Source organism: Sarcophilus harrisii, chromosome 2, assembly GCF_902635505.1.
Source record: "Sarcophilus harrisii chromosome 2, mSarHar1.11, whole genome shotgun sequence".
Classification (NCBI taxonomy): Eukaryota; Metazoa; Chordata; class Mammalia; order Dasyuromorphia; family Dasyuridae; genus Sarcophilus; species Sarcophilus harrisii.
In genome coordinates this window covers 244,935,043-244,961,923 of record NC_045427.1, presented here as the reverse complement: position 1 = coordinate 244,961,923, position 26,881 = coordinate 244,935,043, and the positions used below count along the sequence as shown (strand labels likewise).

Genomic DNA, 26,881 nt, shown 5'->3' with positions numbered 1-26,881 from the left:
GGTTCTTCGTTCAAATTCTGTTAGGAAATTGTCCAGTCTTCTTCCCCGAAGCATAGTTCTTATAAGCAAAACTAGTATCAAAGAATTCTTTTTTTCCGACTCTGCCAACACCCAGTAACTCATCCTCAATTTTTTACTTTTTTTATTTTTTGCTTTTTAAAGTAAATAACACTTTGGCTTGACTATTTAATCTTAACAGTTGTTTTTATATTTAATATATCTTGTAATTGTAAATATTTTATATTTAGTTTTAACAATTGTAATTATAAAATTTCTTGTTAAAGGGAAAGTCTTTTTGTTTATAAATTCTGAATATTTTGGATTCTTTAGCTTTTTTTCTCCCTATTTAAGTCCAACTTATGTAATGCAGACAAGACAATATCAATTGTACATAACCACTTTTAGATTTCTTGAGGCTTACCTTATAGATCATCTAGCAAGCATTGATTTATCTTTCATATTTCCAGGATACTCCATAAACTTGTCTTACTCTACCTATAGCTGCTTCCTGCTGTTTTAATCAGATCAACCTCTAGTCATCCTTTATCCTTTTTGCTACATCTAATGTTTTATCTAAATTGTCTTGTGTTTAAACTAGATTGCCATGCCACATTGCTCTGGGTTTTTTGGTTTGTTTTTTTATAACATATTTTCTATCTCTTTTAGGAAACCTTCTTTTACTCATCAAATGTACTTCATAAACTGTATCAAACTGTTTCATTCCATCTAACCCTTCCTTTTGTATAAGTAATAGTTAATATGTATTTATGGATTTTGTTTTTTCTACCAGATGTCAAAATTAGCTTGCAAAAAGCCCAAGTACCAAACCAGATTAAAATGTAATTAGGAAATGTTTAACAAAATAAATAAAAATACATTACAATATCAATAATATAAACTTGTGGTTTTCTAAATTAGCATGTAGTCCAAAGGAATCTGATTCTATTTGTTTATTTTTCTAGTTTTCCATATTATATATATTTAGACTTTTAAGATTTGGTATTAGATAATAAATCCCTTAAGGGTGGTGACTATATATATATAGGTAATAGATATAAATATCTATAGATACATATAGATATTCAGATATATCACCAACTCTCAAGGAATTTATAATCCAATATGGATACAAATGTAGATTTCATTTTCTCTCTCTCTCTCTCTCTCTATTTTGTAATGTTCTCAGATATTTTCTGTGGCTCCTTCTTTGAGTCTTCTTCCCAACTCTTTAAATTGGTGGCTTCCCAGAGTTCTGTCCTCTCATCATTTTCATCTACTCTCACAGCTTCAGTTCTCATCTTTGTTGCAATGACTCCCAAATTTTTATCCCTAGAACTAATTTTTCTCCTGAACTCCAGATACATATCTTCATCCTAGTGGGCTGGTAGCCCTTCCAGCTTGATATACCTAAAATAAAACTTACTGACTCTTCATCCTTACTTCTTTGTGTCTGTCAATGGCACTGCAGTTTGTCAACTATCCACATTCAAAATCTGTTATCTTTGATTTTTTCTTCTCCCTCATCATCTGTAGCCAGTTAGTTACCAATTGCCATTTCCACCATTTCAGTCAACTAAAGCACTTTTCTTTTCTGTTCTCACCAATATTATCCTAATATGGGCCTTATTGCCCGCTTTATTACAAAAGCTTCCTTGATAGTCTTCCTGCTGATACCTCCTTATTTCCCCCCCCTTGCCATCTATCTTTCACACTATTGCCAGATGAATCTTCTTTATGTAAAGATATTCCTAGAATTTTTCTTTAATGCCTCTTACATTGTGGAAGACGCCCTAATTTTTTTTTTTTTTTTCCTAAGGCTATACCAGCAGAGTGCAAGTTCTGGCAGGTCATACCAAACTGGAATGATGTAAAATATAGGTCTTAAAACATTTATGTATAAACCCAGTACCAATCTAAGTACAGTAACTTTTGATTGGTCACTAAATGATGATTTATTTGATCAAGGCAACTCATGAAACAAGTAAAAATCCAAAATAGCTCTTAATCCTTTGTATCTCTCTTCCATATTCATAGAGGCAAAGGGACAATGGATATTTCTTAATTTTTTTAGTCATCCCTGAGCTTTAGTGAATTGATATGCCCCTAAATTATGTTTGTAAGATTAGTTTCAATACAAGTGAAACCAGTACACAAGAGGAAGTTCCAAGCTAAATGGAAGGATGGCTTCACAAACTCTTCTTGAAGGCAATTAAAGAAGTTAGCCATATTCATTTTATTGTGCACTCAATAGTAACAAGAAAGACTTCTTCAAAGAACACTTGGCTATTTTATATTTGCAGCATTCATGATGAAAAAATAGGTAAGGGCACTATCCTGCCTTGAACATAGTTGTAGCTCTATTGCAGTGAATGAAAAAGTAGAGAAATTCTACAAGGAACAAGCCAGGTTCCACTAAACCATATTAACCTGTGCTTCGATTGGTACAGTGTGAAGGTGAGTAAACAGAAGTATAAAAGTTATGTTGGGAAAATATGATTCAGGATAAGGAATGAAGCCAAAAGCTTATATCTTACTCAAAAGGTTTATATTATGACTAGTTTCTTCTTAACATCACAAAAAGTTAAGCTAATTATATTTTAACACACCTATTTGATTCAGAATCAGACATCTATATATAGATTGGTTTAAAAGGCTTTTGCCTTTTAATTATCTTACTTATTTTATTTTATTATTTTAATTATTAAATTATGATAAAAAGATGAGAAACTGAATGCTGTTATTATATCTCATTTAGGCGAGATGTTGCCTTTAAAAATGTTCCCATTTTTCCGTCTCTACCAAGACCCAGTAACTCATCCTCAGTTTTTTACTTTTTTATTTTTTGCTTTTTGCTATAGACAAAAGTAAAGACATTGATTGTGATTATTCCCCTAAACTTTAACTAGGAGACCAAAAGAACCTAGAAACTGCCTTAGCCAGCAAACAATTTCCTTGCCAAGTGGAGAGGCATGGTAGCCAAGGTAACAACAGTTTAGAATACAAGCTCAATTGTAAAACATTGAGAAAGACGGAACATTTTGAGCAATGCTATACAACAGTGAAAAACAATAAAAGGAAAACAAGTCCCCAGAAAGCTGGGCATGAAATCCAACTAAGCCAGATTATTCCAGAGGCATTTATAGATTAAATCAGGACATATAGAAACAAAATGAGTGAGAGCACTTCTATAGCAGCTTATTCTTTTCACTGAATAATGTGACATGATCTTTCTAATTTTATTGTACACGGCTCACTTCTATATTATTCTTCCTGCAAACTGGATTACATGAAATCTCTTATTTATGTAGTCAGTATTTTCTTATGCCTGGAGTTACCTCTGTCATCATTTTTACCTTTGAACGAATTCTCATCTTTCAAGATACATCTTACATGTCAGGGTCTCTAGTAAATCTCCCCCAAATTTCCAAAGTTGTAGTGCATTAGTACTTTAAGGATTTAGGATTTTATTGGTGTGACAATTCCCTCCACTAAGGCAGATTCTAATCCATATAAAATAGTATAATTTTAGCTGCCTTAGTTTAAAGAGGTTTAATGACTTGTTTAAGGTCAGTCAACTAATTAAGTAGGAGAGACAAGATTTGAACCTAGTTCTTCCAATTTCCAAGGTCAAATGCTTTCTTTAGTCTCTGCTACTTCCATGAAAATCTTCTGCTCACTCTTAGCTCCCTTCCTGTTAGCCAGTCATTTGTTTTCATCAACTTTAGATTTTTTAAATAATCAGGTTTATCCGGATAACTAAAACCATGCCACATCTCCATAGAACCAAAGATTTTACCTGATCAAATAACTTCCAACATTCTATGCAGTAAAGATTACTTACTACTAGAAGATTATTATTATTACTATTACTACAAGATTGCTAATATAGAAAATGATCCTAAATTTCCTATATTCCTGCATATTTCTTTGTATCTGTCTTGTTTTTTAAATTTTTTTCCCACATTATTGTAGCTTTATTATTGAATAGCTTTTCACATTTGTGTGTCACACACAGATTGTAAGCCCCATGAGGGCAAGGATTACTTCTTAATTTTCTTTGTATCTCTTCAAGTATCTAGCATTGTACTTTGCATTTAAGAAGTACATAGGTGGTGAATGTAATGAGTGAATAAATTTCTGATAATCTTTGAATACTCTGTAGATTTTTGCTAAAATGATATAGTCAGAATTTTACACATAGCTACTGATTGTTTTGTTTTTCTTTCTTCTTTAGTATGATGAGCATGTGATCAGCCCTAAGGAGTTTGTCCACTTGGCTGGCAAGTCAACTCTGAAGGACTGGAAAAGAGCAATCCGCATGAATGGGATCATGCTCAGGTCAGCCTATTTGGTAGCAAACACCTGGATGACAATCTAACCTCCCTCTGATAGGGAGAATCTCAGACTGAACAACAAGTTCTGAGCCATAAGTTGAACTGATAAGATATTGTAACTTTAATCATCCATATATGTCATGATTACTATCAGAAATACCCAAAGTAAGCAGCTCAATTGCTAGGGCCTAAGCTTTCCTTCTATCTTTGCTCATTTGCAGCTGGGTAAACCCTTTAAGGCTAAGCTATCAATATTCATAAGTTTTTTGTGATAGGAACTGAAAATTCTCTCTCCATTTAAAAAAGGCCAAACAAACAAAATTTTAGTAGTGGGTAATTTTTACTGCACAGAATGTTAAAAATTAGTAGTTTAAAATCCTCAACTATTCTAGAATTGGCCTTGATCCTTTGGCATGAAGCTGCTTGTCCTCTGCAGTTGATTTAAGGACAGGTGATGACTTAGCAAGAGGACACATCACAGAAGATTTGGAGAATTGGAGATAATGAGTGAGATTAATTCCCTAGTTAAATAAGGATAGAAGGAAGATGAGGAAAAGAGAAGTCTCTACTTTAGAGTTTTAGAGAGCCATTTTTATTTATAGATATTTCAGTTTTTCTTTTCTCTATTATGTTTAGAAAGCCGATACTTTACTGTACAAATAATTTCCTAGTGCTTTCTTGCCTTAGCATGACAAGAAATTTAAAGCAACTTGATAAAATTTTTTATTTCACTTGGCTTTCAGTTCCATGTTTTCATCTAACTACCACCTTAAAATAGCTAGGTGGCTTAGCAGATAAAGCTGCAGTCAGGAAAAACTGAGTTCAAATGTAGTCTTAGTCATTTACTAGTTTACCTTGGGCAAGTTATTTAACATCTATCTGCCTCAATTTCTTCAACTGTAGAATTGTTGTGTGAGGATCAATGAAATAATATTTGCCAAAAGAAAAGAGTGCTTAAGCAGTGCTTAAGAATAATTTCTGACTTCTTATTCATCAGCCAGGCATTTGTGGCTCTTTTCTATGTCTTTCCTTTTTCTGGCAGGTCATTCCAAAATTGTGGCAAAGCTCTTAAGACTCTTATTTTTCATATTGTCCTCCTACAGGGAGTGTAAATGAAACTTATTTTGAACAATTCTTCCATGAACATTTTGCTTGAAATGTTTAGAATACTGCTCTCAAAAACTTTTTTTTCTTTCTTCCTTCTCTTTCCACCCTCTGTCTTCTCTCACCTCTCTCTCCTCTTTTCCCTTTCTTTTTCTCTCTCTATCCTCCACCCTTTTCATTTTGGCTGAACCCATTCTTTTGAAAAAATTTTAGTAAGCTGAAAAGTTGAATCAATTTAGACTTCCTCTTAATGTTTCCTTTGTTTAGTAAGAATAGCAGACATTAATACAGTGCTTTAATGTTTGCAAAGTGCTTTACATTACAGAATCTCTAACAAGTTCTGGAATTGTTCTGGGGGTTATATAGGGATTTGTCAATTAAAATGTTTATTATTAACCATTTTAGAAGTATATTTGTTGACATTTTCAGGCATATAATACTGCTACCTTATATAGTCCTTAGGGTCCTTTTAGGTACTTTACAGATATAATTCCTAGTTGCCCACTTTGTATAATGGCAACTTTCTGCATCATCTTTCATTTAGTGGTCTCCTGGATATATTTTTCCATTACCTTTTGAGAATATCTGTGTCTGTCGAAACTAGTGGTTCTCAATCCTTTTCTTCTTAGGATCTTTTTATGCTCTTAAAATATTATTGAGGATCTCCAAAGAGGGTTTTTTAAGTAGTTTTTAATCTATTAATATTTACCATATTAAAAATTAAAACCTTTGATCCTCCTGAAGGGATCCTGATGACCCCTAGAGTTCCCTCGACCATACTTTTAAAATTACTGGTCTACACTTTGAAATGAACCCCCTTTACTTTTCTTTGATAATTTACAAGCTGCTTAAGCACCCAGAGTTCCTTAGTTGCACAGTCAATCCTAGAATGCTTAACATACTGTCTTCCTTGATATCCTTAAGAAGGAATGGGACACTTGGGTTGAATGTAAAAACTTAATACTTTTCAGCCAATATTTCTAGAAAGGTTTTTTATTATCAAGTAAACTTGAATGTTATATTCCTTCCAGTCCATTTAATTTTTGGCCAAATTTCTGCCTGGCTGTTTTAGCAATGATAATTTCTTTTCAAGTTTGTCCTAAGGCAGAAGAGCTTATCACCTTTATTATCCCATTCTCATTTTCTGGTTTTCAGAACTGACTTTCTGAGGAATAAACTATTTCTCCAGCAGAATAAACTTCTGTTTGAAAAAATGGAACCTTTTGGTAGAATCTCAGTAGCAAAATGATCAATCCATCTGTGCCAGTCATTGGCAAACAGATTTTAGATACAGATTTACAAATAAATAAGCTTCAAAATTAAGCCTGACCCCCTTCTGAACTTTATATCTTAGTTTTTCTCTTAAAGTATAACTTGTTTTTTTCCCTCATTTCAGTAACAGTGTAAGTTTATATAGCACTTTTATATATTTTCAAACTGCTTTTCCTGATATTATTTTTTAAGTTCCACTTATCTCATTAGGCAGAGGGAAATATGTCAGCCACTGATGTTTCAGAGTTATAGAGGAAAAGATGAAAACTTTTCTTTTGAGTAATCTCTGCTTGAGCAGTAATGCTATAAGAAGGAGGAAATGGAGAATCCTCATTCATATAGGAAGTTTAAAAAATATACAACTGATACTAAATGACTAACAATAAGTGTTAAGGAATCCAGAGATGAAAATGATCTGCTAGGTTGTCTCCATTCACCAGAGTCCAAGGCAGAAGGATTATCTGTAGTAGGCTTTCTGACATTTATTTCTTAGGGTTTTAGCACATTTATTTCTTAGGGTTTAATTAGCATAAATTATACAAGCTCTTATGTTCTAATATCTTAGACTTTGTTGCCTATTCCTTCTTCCCCCAACTTTTTTTTTTTTTTTTTTTTTTTTTTTTTTTTTTTTTTTGAATTTTGCTTCTAAAATGACATGAGAAAATGGCCTGGGGATTGTCTAGTTAGCTTCTGGAGGGGGGATTCTCCAACAGTTCCTTTTGTTAGACAGTAATTTTCTTCACATATCCTTTTGGGATTTGCACTAATAACCAGAATTCTTAAGTGCTATTCCTTTCCTTCTAGTTTCCACAAACATTCTTCAAAATTACTTCTTACCACTATCTGAGTCATTTTTGCTCAATCAAGAATTAGATAATAATCCATTATGAATCAAACACCATTATTTTTCTGTCTTCATTGGCTTTACAAATGTATAACGGGGCATTTGGATTTTCAAGCCAAAACATAAAAAAGGATACTCTTATCTTTTCATTGTAAAGCCTAATACTCTGCAGACCCAGTTGCAGTGCAGGGACTTGGTAAGCATTTGTAGTTTGATGAGGAACCTTAATTAGCTACTTATTTCTTCTGATTTCTCTACTCTTTTCCTTGTTTTCTATTAGCTTTTTTACTTTTCCCATGTTGGAAGAGCAAATGGTAAGAGAATCTTGGTCAAGTTGATAATTTATGCAGTTTCAGTAATATATTTCTGAGAAATCACTGTCATGGGGATTTAGAGCTTGAGGGGAGAATCTTAGAAAAAGCTTCCCTTGTATGCTGCTCTTATAAATAAAGAAATGGAAGCCCAGGAAAATTTAAGGAACCAGTGAGTGGCAAGCCAGGACTAGAACCTAAGTCTCCTGATTCCTAGCCCAGTGCTGTTTTCTCTATATAACATTTCCTCTTGGTTCTATAGAATTTAAGAGATCTTTGATAACAACGTAAACGTCTCTTGATGATTTAGTAAGTTGAAGGCTATTGCTAACTGGGATAGCTACTGTGACTTTTCTGTTTAGCTTTTTAATTTAGTGGAAAGAGTGCTATATTTGGAGTCAGAGGACCTGGCTTCTAATTCTAGCTCTGCCACCTATACCTTTCTATCCATAGGTAAATCATTTAACTTCTGTGGACCTCAGTTTTCTTCATCTATAAAATGAGGGGATTGAACTGGATTACCAAATAAAAGATTCTGTGATCCTTAGCGTAAGGGACTCAAACCTTGTAGGGGCTGCTTGGCAGAAGTCTTAACATGTTCTTAGTTGCCATAAAATCATTGCTGAAGTTTCTTTTGCCTGAACATATATTGTTCCTTTCTTACTTTTTCCAAGTTAAGGAGGAATAAAAGATGATTAAGTAGAAAGATAAATAGTTTATGTTTGAATTGGGACAATTGTACGTTTTTACTTTAGTGTCCCTTTGGTGTTTGATGATCAGCTTGTGAGTATATATAATCCTTTGCCACAGGAAGATCATGGATTCTGGAGAGCTGGACTTTTATCAACATGACAAGGTCTGTTCCAACACCTGCCGCAGCACTAAAATCGACTTGTCTGGTGCCAGAGTGGCTTTAAGTAGTCAGACTTCAACAGAATACATCCCTATCACCCCTGCTTCTGCAGATGGTATGTTTTCTTTGTGCCCATTACTGACCGAGCTATATAAATATGGCTTTATACTATGTGACTATATTCTAAGTATAAGATTGTTTCATATTATATTTTGTTCCATATTTATGCTGTTTCCTTTTCTAAATTTATAATCACTGCTCAGAATAAGCTTATTTAGGCAGTTCAGGTAAATAAGATCTGATTGTAGCAAACTCTTCCTTTCAGTGGCTTCTGTTTGCAAAAGGAGAGATGAATAAGTGAGACTATCTACTAAACATTCAAGAATTCCTCCTTGCCTCAATTGTGTTGGCTTCTTTCTGTTTATCTTTGTTTTTATTAAGAATATCATATAGTAACTTTACTACTTCATATTTTCTATCAGCATATGAAGTTTGAACAAATGATTAATAAATCATAATTTTTTTCACTATTTTGCCTTAACTGAATTGCCATTTTCATCTGATAGAATTAAGTAATCCTTAGAATTCTATCTCATGGGTATTTTTTTTTTTGAAAGCCATAATTAAATCCTAAATTTAATTAATAATATTTCAGTGGGCTGAGTTGGGTTTTCAATTCTTATTAATGTTTTTCTCAATTGTTACTGAAGAAGAACTTCATTTGAAAGAGGGTTTTTTTTTTTTTGAACTAGTCCTAAAGCAGTAGTTATTTTCTTGATAGTTCTTCAGTTATTGCATATTCATGCTTTTTAGTACTTAAGGAAGAATTTTGAGAATTTTAGATCCATTTTATCTGACACTAACTTTAAAAGTTTGCATGTTCCTTCTTATGCAGAATCTGTGATATAACAGTATCTCATTTAAAAGTCATGCCCAAGAAACCTTGGTAAGACTTACAAGCTTTAGGTAGTTAGATATGTGGTCATTGATACTTCTTTTGCATCTTATGAGAGAAGAGTGGACTTTCACTAAGTGCTAATTAAAGTGTGTTGATAGTGAATTTGTAAATTAGAGATATGTAAAGGTTATTTAGCTTTATTTGCTGAAACTGCACATTTTTCCTCAAGTCTTGCAAATCGTTCTCCTTTTTTTGTCAACTTTGCTAATATCTCAGAATTACCTTAATTTGTAATTTTCTGATTATCAGTGATTTCAAATCATATGACTATTGATAGCTTGAATTTTTTCCTTACCTATTCATATCCAGTTGGGAAATGGCTATTACAAATTTGATTCAGTTTCTTATAAAGCTTGGAAATGGGTCTCTTGTCAGAGAAACTTGTTATAAAGATTTTCCTAGTCTCACAAATCAGTGATTTTGGTCATATGATTGGTTCAGAGCCCATGCATGGATTTTCAGAAATTTATTCCAATTTCTGAAAAAAACAATCTAATGCCAATAGATAGTTTATCAGTATTGAGGCATATAATTGGAAATAGAATTTTTTTAAGCATGTAAAGGATATTAAGTGTAACTTAACGATCCTAATTTTACAGAAGAAGACACTGAAGTTAGGAAGATTTAAAATGACTTAAATATAGTCATTCAGTTAATTAGTTGTTTTCTGATTACTAGAAAAACGCTCTTGTTGCACTAATATCATAGATTCTAGTTCTATACTTGCTACAACATTGAAATAAATATGCTTCATAATATGTTAAAAATAACTCTTATATTTTTGATCTTTCCTAGTCAGTGCGAGCTAACCAAATAAAAGTCCAAATTAGGGACATTAACCCAAATTGCCTTTGAAATAATTAGGGGGTCTTATAATAGCTGTAACTAATATCCATTATGTATAAAATAAGAAAACTTTGTAATACAGCTCCTTGAGAGCTTGGAGATTTTTCTTTTGTAAGTGAATTCTTATAATATTTAATATGAGTACTTAAACTAATTTATAATTATCATCAATTCATAGACTTAGTATCTGAAACAAATTAAAAATTAGTCCAGGCCTAAAATAAATCAGGTTGTTGACAAGCAAGAATATATGCTTATTAGAGAATATTAACTCATCATTCTTTATATTATTTATGTTCTCTGCTTAATTGTACATTATCAATGTAAATGTGGAAAATTCTCATAAAAATTTGTTAGTCTTGTCTAAAGAAAAAAAATTAAGCTACCAATCATTAATAGTTTTTTTTTTAATTAAATTATTTTATATAGTTAAGGCTAGAGTGTGTGCAGTTTTAAAAATACTATGTGTAAGTGGTAGATTTGATTGGACATTCTGGAGAAAATCCAGGATGGCCAAATTGAGATATACTCAAATAATTTAGCAAAGTACCTTGTCAAGACCTCCATTTTGTAGAATCAAATCAAGACCGAAAAGAGACTATTGAATTCTTCTTGTTCAACTCCCTCATTTTATAGATAGGTAAAATGAGTGTTAAAGAGACTGAGTGACTTGGCCAATGTCCAAGATACAGAGAAGAATTGGAGTAACTGGAATTTGAACTTTCAAATAATTTTTAAATCCTGTGCCCTTTCCACTGTCCCTAGTTTTTATTCATTCAGCAAACATTAGATTCTTGTTATGGGCCTTGTACAGTGCTAGGCACGAAACATACAAAGGCTAAAATAGTCCTTGCCCTCAAGGGTCTTGAATTCAATTGGTAGAAACAACTTGTGTACATAAGACACAAATAGAAAACACATACAAAATACTTTTGGGAGAGAACAAATAGTGAACGGTATCAGGACAGGGCTCTTGTAGGAAATGGCATTCTGATAGATGTAAGTGAAGAGGAAATGCATTCTATGTGTGGTTAAGGACTGATGTAAAGGAATGAGGTTGAAAAATGGAGTATTATATGTGAGGAACAACAAACGGACCATTTTGACTGGAATGTGGACTAGGTAAAGGAAAGCATTTTGTAATAATTCTGGAAAGGTAGGCTGGAATCAGGAAGAAAAGAGCTTTAAACAAACAGAAGAGTTAGCGATAAAACAGAGCCAGACTCTAGAGCTTTTTTGACCAGAGTAGTGATACAGTTAATTTAGAAATATTTTTTCAGTTGTGTGACTGTTGAATTAGAGATGGATGAGAACTGAGGCAAGGAAACCAATTAGGAGGCTATTGTAATACACCAAGTAAGAAGAACTGAACTAGGAGGCTGACCACGTGAATAAAAAGGAGATAGATATGAAATATTATGAAGGTAGACTAGATTATCCTTGGCAATAGTGGAAGAACATGGAGAGATTAAGCTGTGAATCTGGGCAATAGGAAGGAAAATGGTACTCTTAGGTAAAATCAGGACGTTCAGAAGAGAAGAGTTTTAGGAGAAAGTTAATGAATTCAGTTTAAAATATGTTGAGTTTGAGGGGGCTGCTAGGTGGCACAGTGGATGGAGCACCAGACTTGAAGTCAGGAGAATCTGAGTTCAATTCTGGTCTCAGACACTTAACACATCCTAGCTGTGTGACTCTGGGCAAGTCACTTAACCCCAATTGCCTCAGGAAATAGCCAAAAAAAAACCCCAAAAAAAACCCTTGAATTTGAGATGCCTTCAAGACATTCAGTTAAAATTGTCCAGTTAGCCATTAACAATTTGGAACTAGAGCCCAAGAGAGAGAAGTTAAGATTGGATGGATTGAGAGAGGGTGTGTGTGTGGTGTTTGAGTTGTCTGTATAGAAATGATAAATGAACTTACAAAAAAACTGATAAGATTATCAAGAAAAAGGGAATAGAATAGTAGTCCCATAGTAATCAAGAGTGCTGTAGATGATGATCAGGCAAAAGAGACTAAGAAGGAATATCCATCTAAGTATGAAGAAAACCAAGAGAGAAGTAGAAGAGAGTATTGATGAGAGGAAGGTAGTCAACAGTGTCACATACTTCATAGAAATCAAGTGGGAAGAGGATTAAAAAATGCCAGAGGATCTGGCAGCTAAGCGATTATTGGGAGAGAGAAGTTTCAGATGAATGATGTTGTTGGAAGTCAGATTGTGAGGGGCTAAGAAGCAAATGAGAGGAGAGGGAGTAGAAGCAGTGAATCTAGTGGCTGTGATTTAATGACTGAGCATGAATAAATAGTAGAGTCAAATGAAGGTTTTTTAAGAATGGGGGAAAGCTGAGGATAATTTTAACCCAAAGAGAAGGAACTGGGAAGGAAGGAGGAGGAGGGGAAAAAATCAATTTGGGGTGAGGGTAGAAGGATGGAAGGGGTGGAAGAAGCAGTATGTAGAAGAAATAGAACCTAGGGCAAAAGTAAAGGAAGAGAGAATGGAAATGAAGTTAAGGGGTCTTGAAATGAGGAGTAAAGAAGAAGAGGACATTCCAAGTGAAGGACCTCTGTATTCTCAAAAAATTATGAATCGGGGTTCTCTAAAGGGAGTGGGGAGGGGAACTATTTTGAAAGGCTTTCAAGAGAGAAGAAAAGGTATTTGGAATAGCTACTCTAGGTCATAGGATTTGAAGAAATTGTGATGAATCAGGTCTAGAATGTTGAATGGCATATCAGCATTTGTATTAAAATTCTCTAGTATTAAATGAGGTGGCACTTGGATTAATATATTTTATATATTGTTTACATTGAATTAGAAATTTAGATTCAAAATCGACCTTCTAGGTCATTTAGTATGTAAGCTTGAGGCTATTTTATTTTTTATTTTATTCTAATTGCTTAACAGTGCCTTGCACATAGGCCTTAAGAGATATAAATTAGCTTAGATCTATTCTAATGCAACTGCCTTACCTTCCTGATAAGAAACCTTTGACCAAAGAGATTAATTGATTGGCCTGTGATCTCACAGATTTTTTCTAACAAATCTGGGACTAGAATTTAGGTTTGTTGATTTGCAGTCCAGTGTTTCTTTCCATTATACTGTGCTACTCTTTCTAGATGTAAGATTGACTACTGATTAACCCTTGATATTTTTCCTAGCAACATACAAAGTCTTCAATTTTTAAATTTAGAAGTATAGAAATATGGAAAAAAAAGTCAATGAAATTAAAAATGGCTATTACAGTCCTGTATGATAATAAGAATGACTTAGGATGAGCCTATACAGTGCTAAATAGAACAGATTCAGACAGAAAAATACTGACATTCTATCATGTTATTGATATTTATGGAAAAGATGTTATAAACTAGAGTAAATAATAGAGAAAATAAAAGTAGGAACTTAATCTGAGACTACTTAATATTCAAATTCTGAGATACATAATGTAGATAGATATAGATATACATATGTATATCTGTCTCTTTATATAGCATTATCTTGGAGTGAAAATTAAAGAGAGCAGTAATATAATGGATAACAGAGAGGAAATAAATCAAAATTAACAAAAGCTGCCTACTATTTTGAAAAACAAAATCTGTATAAATGATTATGGGTTTGGTTTTTGTTTTTGTTTTTGTTTTTGTTTTGGTTGCAGTGAATGGGTCTCCTGCTACAATCACCATAGAAACTTGTGAGGACACTGGTGACTGGACTACCACCATTGGAGGTATAATGCATGAAAACTGCAAGATAAAGGGTAGTGATTGTTGACCATTTATTTGTCATTAATCATACAATTGGAAACTCTTATTAGAACTTTGAGGAAATGAAAAAGGGAACCTCAAGGGAAGGTGCTGTATATGCAGCATTGTAAAAATTTTATGTGTGGTAAACAGTTAGGTAAAATATAGGAACTATAGGAACTATATTTTATGTTATACTTGTATACATGGTAAGATAAGGTTTGGGAACTAATTTTTTAAGTATAGGGGAATAGCTATCTAAGAAGATGGTGTCAAAGAACAGACTTCATATAGCTTAAAATAAAAGAAATACAAATAGTTTTTTCTGGAATGGAGTATAACAAACAGAAGCTAGTAAAAAAAAAAAAGTTTCTTTACCTTGAAATCTGTGAATTTCATCAAAAAAGGCTTTAAACTGAAAATGTCAAGTGTAGGAGAAAAAAATGCACATATATACCCACCCAACTAGACATTATGGAATATAAAAAATGGTACATAGGAAGAAGATTCTGACTCAAGATGACTAGTATTTCAAAAACAGATGATATCCAAGAAGAGAGAAACATGCAATCTCATTCCACATAATGCAAAATATGAGTAATAAACAAGATGAATAAAAGTTATTAATGTGGGAAAGTTAATTACTACCTCCTGGGTATGATTGCTGGGCTGCTACTCATGATGAATTTGATGATTAAAGGTTTAAGTTTTATTCAAAAGGAATGGATTAGTAAATATTGTATATTAAAAACAAAGGAAGTATTTGAAATACAGGGGAAAAATATGGTGGAACATATTTCAATGAAAATAAAGATCATTCATAAATGATACTGAGGACTACTAACCAAAAAGATGAAGTAGATGAAAATTTAAGGAAACGTAACACAAACTTGATACAAAGGTCATCTGGATATCTGCTGGAGCTCTTTATCAAAAAAGAACATGTAATATATTCTTGATTTGCTTTAATTATTATTTCGTTCTTCAAAAGGCAAAGAAAGTGATGGTAGGAACTCCTTTTCTGGACTTGATTCTGATCAGCTAAGAGAAACTGGTTGCTGAGGTAGATACTATGGAAACCTTGGGAGGAAGTGAATATTGCATCTTTGAGCCTTGTAGAAAAAGAGGAGGAAAGGTTGGCATTATGCACTGCACATCTATATTTGGGAGGAATTGATTTCAAAAAATTAAGAAACAGGCGAGGTAGGATCCCAATGCCTAAAATTCTACTGAGAAAAGTGGCATAGGAGGATGGATGAGAAACTAAGTAAATGCAATTCTGCAAATAGCCTGTTTTGTCAAGGAAGAAAGAGTGGAAGTGACAGATATGGAAGTGTAAGAAATTTCTTGATCAACTCATGGCTGGTTTTTTTTTTTTTTTTAAATATAAAAGATGGAAGCAAAGATACGTTATCAGAATGAATATTTAAAAATAACACAGCCCTGTAAGAAAGTGACAAGTATGCTAAATCTTAAAATGAACTGGTACTTGTAGTGACTGCCAAGGGCAACCAAAAGTTTTTTAAGAGTATAAGAAAGTTTAAAGTAGGGATGGGACCACCAAGATTCTGGACAGATGAAGTTATACTAGACTAACCGAGAAAAGACAGAACTAGTTATTTCTGATTTTGTTTCTGCACTCTCCACCAAAGAGAACAGTTTTTTGTTGAAAAGGATTAAAGCAAAAGTGGTTGACAGACATTTGAGAGAGAAGATAAGTGAGGAAACAGAGCATCTAGCTGTCTTCAGTGTGTTCAAGTCACATTTTAGAGTTCTGAAGAATTCGCTGATAAGACTTCTGAACTGTTGCCTAAGTGCTTTTTGAAAAATCATGTAGAATGAATGAGAAACTGCAAGACTGGAGAGAGACATAGTCAAAAGTCTTGATTTTCAGAATAAGAGCATCAGTATTTATGTGTGTAAGTTTACCTTTAATTTTGGGAAAAATCTATAATTATTTAATTTATGGTAGCATAGCATGAAAAGAGGTCTTACCTAGTTTTTTAGGGATTGATTCCCCTTGCATTGCTCAATATTTCTGTCAGTGACCTAGATAAAAACATAGGTAACAGAGTTTTAAATTTTGCAGATGACACAGAATTAGGATAGATAATTCAATTGGATAATATAATGAGGATTCAAAAAAATTGATGGACTAGAACAGGAATTCTTTGTATCGTAGATCCCTTTGGAAGTCTGGTAAAAACCATTATTCTTTTAAAAAAAGTTCTTAATTGCATAAAATAGACAAGATTATAAAGAAAATCAATTATATTGAAACAAATATGTAATTCCCCTCCACTATTTTAAGTCCATATATCCTCTGAAATCTGTCCATGTAAGGGTTAAGAACCCTTGGTCTAGAATTGTGAAACAAATGTATGAAATTTATACTTCAGTACCTAAAGATTTGAGATCTCATGATTCAAATCTCAGTTCATCCTACTTTTATCAATGATCTTCCATAGTAAGAGTCCCTACCCACAGAGGGTCCAGATAAGATCCAGAGGGCCACCTTCTAGGATTTTACATTTTGTGAATAATGGTAGAACACTGGCTATCAATACATATATGGTTGACTTATCTTTTCTAATGACATTTCTTACTTTAGTTGCAGAAGGAAAATCATCATTGGAAATCATAGATGCTTCTTGATCCTTTATTTTTTTATATCCCAGTAATGAAGGTGTCATCTTTGTAATGTTTCATTTTCCTTTAAAGGAGTCTAGTCGGTATCATTTGCTTATTCATAATGAATTTCAACATAAGAAATTTTTGTTTCAGTACTAATTAGTATACATCTGAAGGCAAGAAATTATAGGAAATTCTTTTTTTTTCCTCCTTCCATTCTTAAGTTAGAAGCATTTTGTATAGATTCGGTGCAAGCACTCTTAAATTTATGTTCTGCTTAAGTGCTACCACCTATGTGAAGCATTTTCCTGACCCTGTTAGTTATTACCAATCTCTTCAACTTGAAATTACTTTGTATTACTTTTTACATACTTTGTATTACTTGAATACATGTTGTATCCTCATAATAGAATGTAAGCTTTGAAGGCAGGGTTTGTTTCATTTTTGTCTTCATATCATCTTGTGCCCATCATAGTATTTGTTACATAGTAGGCACATAATGCATGTTGAATTGGGTTGATTTGAAACATGCTGTTGTTGCCTCCTTGTACTTACCACATACTTCATTCTTTGAATCTTGCATTCCCTTGACTTTTTTGAAATTGTAGTGTTTTGGATCATTAAAAGCATTGTGTTGTTTGCCAGCACTCTAATCTATTAGCCTACTCTGTTTCTCTTGTTCATTTTGCTATCAATTCATTGTAGTATCATCCCCAAATATCCCCAAATATATTGTACTAATGTAGTGAACTGGTTGTCCAAAGGATCTTGTCATTGAGGAAGCTTGGTAATGTGATAGAGTATATTAAATCCCATTCATTGCCTGTCAAGTGGGATGTGTGTGTGTGTGTGTGTGTGTGTGTGTGTGTGAGAGAGAGAGAGAGAGAGAGAGAGAGCGAGAGCGAGCGCTCTAGAGTATATGTGTGTGTTCCTGGATATCTTTACCATTCATGGGCATTCCCTTAGGGACCCTCTCTGTTCAAGAGATCCATGATAGTATACATATCTTTGACTAGCCCACACTTTCTTGCTATATTTCTCATTAGATAGTAATAGTCAAAAGGTCATTTAACAAAGATATTTCTGTGGTTACATTTATCAATGACTCATATAATTTGAGCATATGCACGAGAAAATCCTTAGTCAGAACCCTCTTAAGATTCTGATTTACTCCAGTAAATCAAATGCTTTTATTTTTATTTATTTGTTTTTGCTGAGGTAATTGGCAAGTTACTTAACTTGCCCAGGGTCACATAGCTAGGAAGTGTTAATTATCTGAGGCCAGATCAAATTTGAACTCGGGTCCTTCTGACCTTTTTTTTTTTTTTTTTAAACCATCAAACAATATAGAAAGAATCTAGTAAATGTGTACCTTTGCATCACTTGAAAATTAAAAAGATCTATAATCTATTATGAAATTCTCTCCATTCTCATTTTATTTAATACCAAGTAAGACACAGATACATGTATAGATTATTCTTTTAAAGATTCTATAAACATGATTAAATAGATATTATGGGTCAATAGTTATTGATAATCTTAATCACTTTTTAGGTATTAATATAGTCCATGATTTTTTCTGCCATTTTGGGGGTGGGGTGGGAAGTGGTACATTATTTTTTCTGTGGTATTTTCCACAAAGAAGAAATAGAAATATGTCAAGTTCTGTATTTGGGTTCAAAAAATCATCAGCAGAAATACAGGATGGGGAAGACCTATTCAGGCAATAATTCTTGAAATTAGGTTGAGTATTTTGGTGATTTATAAAATAAGGAGAATCAGTAGTATACATCGCAGACAAAAAGGTTAATTCCTTCTTAGGCAGCATTAATAGACATTTAATATCCTGAACATGGGACAAGAATCTGTCCTGGTCAGATAACCCTACAGTTTGGGGTTTAGTGATGGATACTATTTTAGCAAATAGACTAACCAACTAGAGGTGGTCCAGAAGAGGATGGTTAGGATGGTGACCATGCTATATGTTTATTGTTTGAAAAGAATGGGTTTGTTTATCCTGGAGAAGAGAATGTGATAGCTATATTTAAATATATGGAAGGGTCATTATTCTTTTAGTTTCCAGAGAATGAAACTAGAAGCAATGAGTGGAAGTTACAGATGAAGTTTATAGTTTAATGTGAATAAAAACTTTCTAACATTTATAGCTATCTAAAAGAGGAATGAGATACCTTAGGAGATAGTAGGCTTCCCATTGCTATTATAAGTATTCATTGGCAACATTAAAGAGAAGATTCTTAAATGTTCAGCTGTGGATTGGACTAGAGGGGATTGTTTTTTTTTTTTTTTTTTCCTTCCTATTCTGGGATTCTGAAATCCTGAAATGAAAGACCTGTTTCTTATATACTAGGACCATATTAAAAATTCCATTCTACCTCTTTTTAAGGCTTAGCTTAGGTGCCACTTACTATGTGACATCTTCCCTTCTCGCCCTAGTTACAAATAGTCTCTCCTTCCTCAAATTACATTGTAATTGTTTGCATGTTGTTTTCCCCCAGTAGAATGTTAGCTCCTCAAGGGAAGGTACTGTTACAGTTTTGTTTTTGCAGCCTTAGATGCTAGCATTATGCCGTGTGTGTAGAAAGTATGTAATTAGCTTTTGTTGAATTGAATTCTGGGAAGAAGAGACATAGTTAATTGTATTGAACTTTATTCTTGACACCAGGGGTTATTTTCTTTTTATTTCTCCAGATGAGACTTTTGCCTTTTGGCGAGGGCTGAAGGATGCTGGTCTCTTAGAAGAAGTGATTCAAGAGTTTCACCAGGAGCTGGTAGAGATGATGAAGGGATTGCAGCAGCGTGTCCAGGATCCTCCCTTACAACTTCGAGGTAAGAATTTGATAGTTATCATTATACTTATAATAGATACTGATTTTGTTCCTATATTGTTTGATGATTAGTATATTAACTTCCATCTTCTTCCATTTTCCTGCCTCAATGGAGGTAAGTTTGGGAGAATCATACTTAATATACATCCTACAGCACGGGCCTGACTGTTCTACAAAAGTCTGATTTTAGAAATTCTTTCTGCCAGTTAAGAAAATTATATCTTACTTATTTTAAGTTAAGTCTTTTATATTATATGAATAGCATCAAAATCTTAAAGGAAATATAGGCTACAAAGTTAACACCTAGATGAAACATTCTGCCTTTATTACATTAAAGAGTCTTCAAGATTTTAAGAAGTTTGTTTATATATATATATATATTTTATACCTCTTACCTAACGTTAGTTCTTATTCTGGGATCCTGATTTGTTGTTTTCCCAAGAAACATGCCAAGATAATTTGCTTATTAAAAAAGTTCTTTTGGATTTAGTTTCTAGTATGTGTTCCTAAAAACAATTCAATGTCCTAGAAAACCATTCTCTCTCTGAGAAAAGGTATAGGTATAGGCCTTCCTGTGGGAAGTTTTCAATCTTCTTTCAGAAATTATTATTCCTGTCTCACATTTTTCTTTTAAAGATGCTGTCTTACTCAACAATATTGTACAGAACTTTGGAATGTTGGATTTAGTGAAGAAAGTCCTGGCTAGTCACAAGTGCCAGATGGACCGATCCAGAGAACAGTACACTCGAGATTTGGCAGGTATGTACTACTAGGAAAGAAAAACTCAGCCATAATTATGGCCAAGTATCATGCTTTAGAATAGAATGGTTTTCCCAGAATACATGTTAAGAAATCTGTTAAACATTGATTATCTCCATTATTAGCATCAAATGAACATTGTAAAAATTCAGAACTGCCCAGTATTATTTTTAGATTATGTGCTGTCATAGCTGTGTTGATGCATAATGTATTTTAACAACTAAATAATAAGTATGAAATGTTTATTTCAATTTAATTCAGCAAACAGTTATTAAGCACTTTCTATAGACTAGACATACTGTCCAACAAATGGGTGAAACAAAGACAAACCTACAGTAGTTCTTGTCCTTAAAAAGCTTCTGTTCTGTTGGGGGAAACAACATATAGATGGATAAGTACATTGAAAGTATATCTAGAGTAAATACAGAGTAATTTGAGGATGGGAAGAGAACATTAGCAATTAAAGGTATGGACAAGTTGGAGAGGAGACAGATTGGAGTCAGATCAATTAGGAAGCTATTGTAGTTTATGTTAAAGGTGATAAGAGCCAAGGACGTAGGTTGTTAATCAGGTGAGTGGAGGGAAATAGTGAATGAGAGAGATGTTGTAAAGCCAAAAACAAAACTTGGCAATTAGTTGGATGTGAGGGGTGAGAAAGAAAATAATCAAAGATTCCTTTGAGGTTTTAAACCTGGCAATTGGAGGATAGTAGTGATTACATTAAATATAGGGAAATTTAGGATTACAATTCTAGAAAACAAGGGATTTGAGATTCTATATAATCTAACCTGCACTTTTTTCTTTTAACAGATTAGGAAACTGAGGCCCAGGGTAATTATTTGACTTGCTTAAAGTCACACAGATCCTTTGACTTTCTACTCTACTGTTCTGTCCTTGGTCAAGATGGGTTGGTTCTATTTTTAAGATTTCCATAGGATGTTCAGAGAGAGAGAGAGAGAGATAATCTCTAAAACTTAGTAGATAAATAGGATATGGATATATAGATTTGGAAATGATTCTCACAGGATTTTTGAATCTATGAGAGCTTTTATGAGAGTGCTTGGAGAAAAGAGAAGAGGGTTTAGGAAAGACCCTTAGAGGAATATATATGGATAGCACGTAGATGAAGAGCCAGCAAGAAACTAAGAAAAAGAGTAGACAGATAGGTAATTGGAAAACCAGGAAAGTCCAGGTAAGAAAAGAGTATCCAGAGGGGATGATTAGTAGTGTCAAGCACTATACAGGTCAAGAAGGATGAAGATGAGGTCAAGAAAAGGCTGCTGATTTGTCAATTAAGAAATTGTTGACAACTTTAGTGTTTTGGTGAGGTCAGGAGCCAAGTTATAAGGATAGTGAAATGAACGTGTGAACTTTAACATTACCGTTCTGAATGTGCATCTTTTAAAATAAAAATTACTAATGATCTTTTCTCCCCATGTTTATTAGTACTTACATTTCTTCCTCTGAATTCCTGAATAAAAGTTTTCCACTGATACAAGACCAGTGCATGGATCACATCTGAGAATACTTGTCTAATATTTCTGTATTTCTAGTTCATTGCTGCTTTTCTAAGAGATGAGAAATTGTTTCATTACCAGTCTTTTAAAGTCAGAGTCCTGAGGTCTTTCAAAGTTGTTTCTTCTCTTTTCACATTATTATTATTATTGCTATAAATTGTTCTACTGGTTCTGTATCAATTCACATAAATCTCTTCATATTTCTTTGAAACCATCATATTCACCACTTCACATGGAACAATAAAGTCTCATCATATTTGCATATCAGGAGTTGTATTGCCACTTCTCAATTCATGGGCACCTATTTTGTTTCTAGTTCCTCTGCTACCACAAAACGTGCTGCTATATTCTTTCTCTACATAAATACTTTTCTTTTGTCCTTGATGTCCTTTGGGGTATGTGACTAATTGTAGACGTGAGTAAAATTGAAAGTTTAGTGACTATAGGGATATAATTTCAAAATTTTTTCCCAGAATGTTTGAATTAATTCATAACTCTACCAACAGTGAATTAATGATCCTATCCTCTCAAAACCCCTCCAAACAATGACTGTTTCCTCTTTTGACATTTCTGCCTATGAGGTAAAATTTCAGAATTGTTTTGGTTTAAATTTTTCTTATTATTAGTAATTTAGTTCAATGTTTAATTGTTTAATTAAGCTTTTACTTAAATCCTATATTGAAACATCATTATAACTACTTAAACTAGTTTAATAGCAAAATTTAGTTATTAATTTCAGTGAATGAATTATCACTTTTTTCTTTTCTTTTCCATCACTTGACCCACTTTCTCTACCTATCCCTAGTTCTCAGCAGAAGTGCTCCCTAGTGATAAATATTTATCAGATTGGTATAGATGATAGTAGAGCAAAATAGGAATTGTGGAACATGTATGTGTGTATACACATATATATGTATGTGTATATTATATATATATATATATGTATATATATATTCACATGCACATATCTATATGTATACTTTTTCAAGAGTATATGTAAGAACACATGTATATAAACAGCGTATATGTCTATATGTGTGTGTGAGAGTATATTAGCATGTAAAAGTCTCAAGGTATATGGCCAAAGATGTGAAGGGAAATTATAAACTTTTATTATTTTGAAAAGGCAACAGAAAGGACATTAATAATTATTGATCCATATGCCTGTTTTCCAGTCTCTACAATCTTTTTATGAGAATAATACACATGTACACATAAAGGGAGTTTCTAATGAAATTAAGCTTTTATAAATGATATTCTGCATTAGATTACATCTGTATGGTTGCATAATTTTATCTGAATTCTAGAGATTACAGAATCCCATTGTGCTTATTATTTGATGATTATAAAAAATTGGGATAGCAAAAATATACTTTAAAAATGTACTTTACTAGGAGGTTTTTCCATGTATATTGAAAATCAGCTATTACCTTTGAAAGAATATGAGAATAGAGAGAATTTAACAATTCTCTGATTATTTATATAAAGTAAAGCATAGACAAGGAGATGTATATTTATCAGACATTTACTAGCATCATGGAAAAATAATCAGTGTAAGAGTTTAAGAGAGATTTCATATAAACAATGAGTACCTTCCAGATATTACCAGATGGGTGCTATTATACTGATCACATCAAGCCTCAGAATATCATGGAGTAGTGTCTGAATCCATAATCACTTAACTTTTTGGCTTATCAAAATAGAAAAACCAAAAAGATGAAGATTGTTTATTGTTACACTGTATTTACTTTCTTGGACAACTTGAAAGTTATCCTTCATATTTTTTATAAATGTAAATGAGCAATGAATTACACCTCAGAATTGAACAGGAAATGAGGTTTGCTTTTGGGAAGCTACAATTTTTTTAAAATTAAAGATGCATCTTTTAAACACCAGTTTTCTTCCATTGGTGATATGTAACTATGATTCATGGAGTACTGTCATCTCCAGAGAACTGAAGTTGAGGATCACCCTAAGTTCAAAGAAGAAGCCTGTGGTGAATGTGAGCAGACTGAAAAGTTACACAAATAAGGAATCGGTATAAAGAATGTTGTCGGGGAGATATACAGCAAAAAAAGATGGGTTAGTCACATAACAAGTGCAAAATATAACTGATAGGCTTTGTACTTTCATCATTGGTGTATTTACGCAATATGAAAAGAATGTGAGGAAAGCCACGGGCTTACTAGGTTGAGTCTCATGGCAAATTTATGGGAGAACATGGACAAGAGACACAAAGGGTGAGTTGTGGTTTGCATCATTGAAGAAAAATAGCCATATCATTTAGCTTATAGATCCAGTGAAGTATCTGTATTCTGTGACCTCTGCATGGCATTCTACACTTTTGACCCTTCCTACTAAGGCTTTTTCAGATATGTTTCACAGATGTGCCTGAGGGAAGTTCTTAAACATATAAGGGATAAAGGTTATCCGTAACAAAGAATGAAATTGTTAACATGCGTTCCAAAAATTGAAAAGCTTTTGAGAAACCATATCATTCTCCTACCTAAATAACTAATCCTGTCTTTTTATTGGTTATTCATTTTCTTCCAGATATTTTAAAATAATGGATGCTTACCAAATTTCTGTCCTCTTTCATCTTCTCTTCACTTTTCATAATCTTATTACATGGCATTCTCATTCACCCCCATAGCTTTAGTTTCTATCTTTATTTAGATGACTCCAAAATGTTTCTCTGTGGTTCTCATTTTTTTTATTAACTCTAGATCTTCATCTCAACTATATCTGCAAGACAACTCCAGCTGGATGTTACACTATTACCTTATATTAAATGTGCCCCAGATCAAAATCTGCTCCTCTTAACTTGATTATTTCAAGAAGGGATACCAGCCTTTACCCATAAAATCAGAATATTAGAGCTGAAAGGAATCATTTGAGATAATTATTCCTTTAGATTGATCTTACGAGAAAAATGTTACTTCATGTCACATTGTAAATATCAGGCTGAAATTCAAATCAAGTATTTTGAGTCTTTTGACAATAAATATGATTTTTCTATTACATCAAGCTCTTCCTATGTTTGAAATACTGGTCTTATCTTTGATTACTCTGTTTTGCTTACGTAGTTTCCAAATCCTCTTGATTCTACTTCTGATATCTTTTGTATCTATCTCCTCTTCTCTGTTTCCACTAACAGTATCTTATTACATGATCTTTCTATTTCTCACTTGGACTTTTGTAATAGTCCATTAATTTCCATTATTCTTTAATTACAGAGAATGATTTCAGGAATTTTTTCACAAATATGGCTTGGGGAAGAGTTCTTAAGAAAACAAAGGATAGAGATGATCACAAATAGATCATTTCAGTTACATGAAATTGAAAAACTTTTGCACTGTCTGTGCTAGGGAGCAGAGCTAAGATGACAATGTAGCAGGAAGAAGTATATCCTAGCTCCTCCCTCATAGCACTGCCACAAAGAGCCGGAAAACACACCAGATTGAGTCCTGTTCAAGAAATCCAAGAAAGATCTCAATGAGTCATTGTTGCACTATAAAGCCCCAGGTCAGCACAGTAAGACTGATAGAGAAATGTATGAACCTTAGGGGAAGAGTCTGGCCTGGAGCATGCTTCATGGAAGATTCAAGCTCTAGGTACTGAAACAGGATAAGGTTATGCACCAAGGCAGAAAGAGATCTCTTCAACTGTTTCAGGGTATCTTTTGACAACCTTGACACTCTTCTGATCCTGGTCATAGATTGCGGGAGAACTAAGGAGAAAGAAGTCTATGCTTAGGGGTGGCCTTCCAAAATGTGGAATTGGCACATAGGTCTTGGACTGTCCACTAAAAGAGAAACAAATTCAGAAGTAATAGCTATGTAGCTTTGTCTCCTGGAGGAGAGCAGTAGAGCATTTTTGCAACTTAATCAGAAGCCTGTAATAGAATAAGCAGACAAAAGGGGAAACTAGAATTCTGTTCTGCAGAACTTCCCAACTAGTTTGATAGTGGTTGAGAAACTAGAAATTTCAAACTGGGACAAACCCACAGTCATGTTTCTCAAACCCAAATCAGAGTCAGAATCCTGCAGAACTTAGACAAGGAGGACAGTTAGCAGACTTTGTTTTAAATTACACCACTTTTGGAGCACTGAAGGCTTACAGAACCCTGAAAAACCAGAATGATACAACACTCAATATTGCCACGAAAGCTGGAGAAGGTCCCAAGACAACAAAAGCTCAGCTCAGATATTTACCCCCAGAAGTATGCAGAGACTGGCTCCAACAAAGTCCAAAGTCAGAAAGTAGGTTGTAATAATAAGAGTTGTTTTGGTGACAGGAAACTTGAGATATATTCAGAAGAGAATGACTTCGAAACAATTACAAGCAAAGCCTCAGGGAAAAAAAAAATGCAGCTTGGGCAAAAGTCACAACCAGAATTTCTAGAAGAAATAAAGCAAGAATTTAAAGGAAAAAGTACTAAAGGTAATTAAAGACTCAATGAGAGTAATAGAGGAAGAAAGTGGAATAGAAAGCTATGTAAGCAAACTACATGAAAAGAATTAACAGCTTGGAACAAGTTATACAAAACCTTATGCAAAGGGGAAAAAATTACTCCCTGAAAATTAAAGTTGACCCAATGAAAGCTAATGACTCCATGAAATACAGTGAAATATTAAAACATTCTTAGCTATATGGAACATTGCTTCATATGTCTCATTATAAGAGAAGTTCAAATCAAAACAAGCCTGAGGTTTCACTCTATCCATTAAAGATGACAAAAGATGATAATAGTGTTGGAGGGGTTGTAGAAGCACAGTCTTACATTTAATACTGTGTTGGTTTAGCTTTGATTTGGTACAACCATTTTGAAGCATTTCAGTCATGGGGGCTATCCAAAGAAAATGTCTGAA

General features: G+C 33.3%; 1 protein-coding gene and 1 long non-coding RNA gene across 6 annotated transcripts in view; one reads left to right on the top strand and one right to left on the bottom strand.

The window, feature by feature from the left end:
- Nucleotides 1-26,881, bottom strand: part of LOC116421531 — a 75,647-nt gene that overhangs the window by 34,121 nt on the left and 14,645 nt on the right. For 2 of the 3 annotated variants that reach the window (XR_004231925.1, XR_004231926.1), the window contains exon 3: nt 16,253-16,306. This is a non-coding gene — a long non-coding RNA (uncharacterized LOC116421531). Of the gene's footprint in view, nt 1-16,252; nt 16,307-19,619; nt 19,729-26,881 lie in introns of those variants that run through there. The other variant, XR_004231924.1, reaches the window with a different exon arrangement.
- Nucleotides 1-26,881, top strand: part of GMEB2 (glucocorticoid modulatory element binding protein 2) — a 55,644-nt gene that overhangs the window by 20,528 nt on the left and 8,235 nt on the right. For 2 of the 3 annotated variants that reach the window (XM_031951787.1, XM_023494446.2), the window contains 5 exons: nt 4,235-4,338; nt 8,676-8,833; nt 14,170-14,241; nt 19,598-19,735; nt 20,371-20,493. In XM_031951787.1, the coding sequence (XP_031807647.1) occupies nt 4,235-4,338; nt 8,676-8,833; nt 14,170-14,241; nt 19,598-19,735; nt 20,371-20,493 (595 nt within the window). The remainder of the gene's footprint in view (nt 1-4,234; nt 4,339-8,675; nt 8,834-14,169; nt 14,242-19,597; nt 19,736-20,370; nt 20,494-26,881) is intronic. The other variant, XM_031951788.1, reaches the window with a different exon arrangement.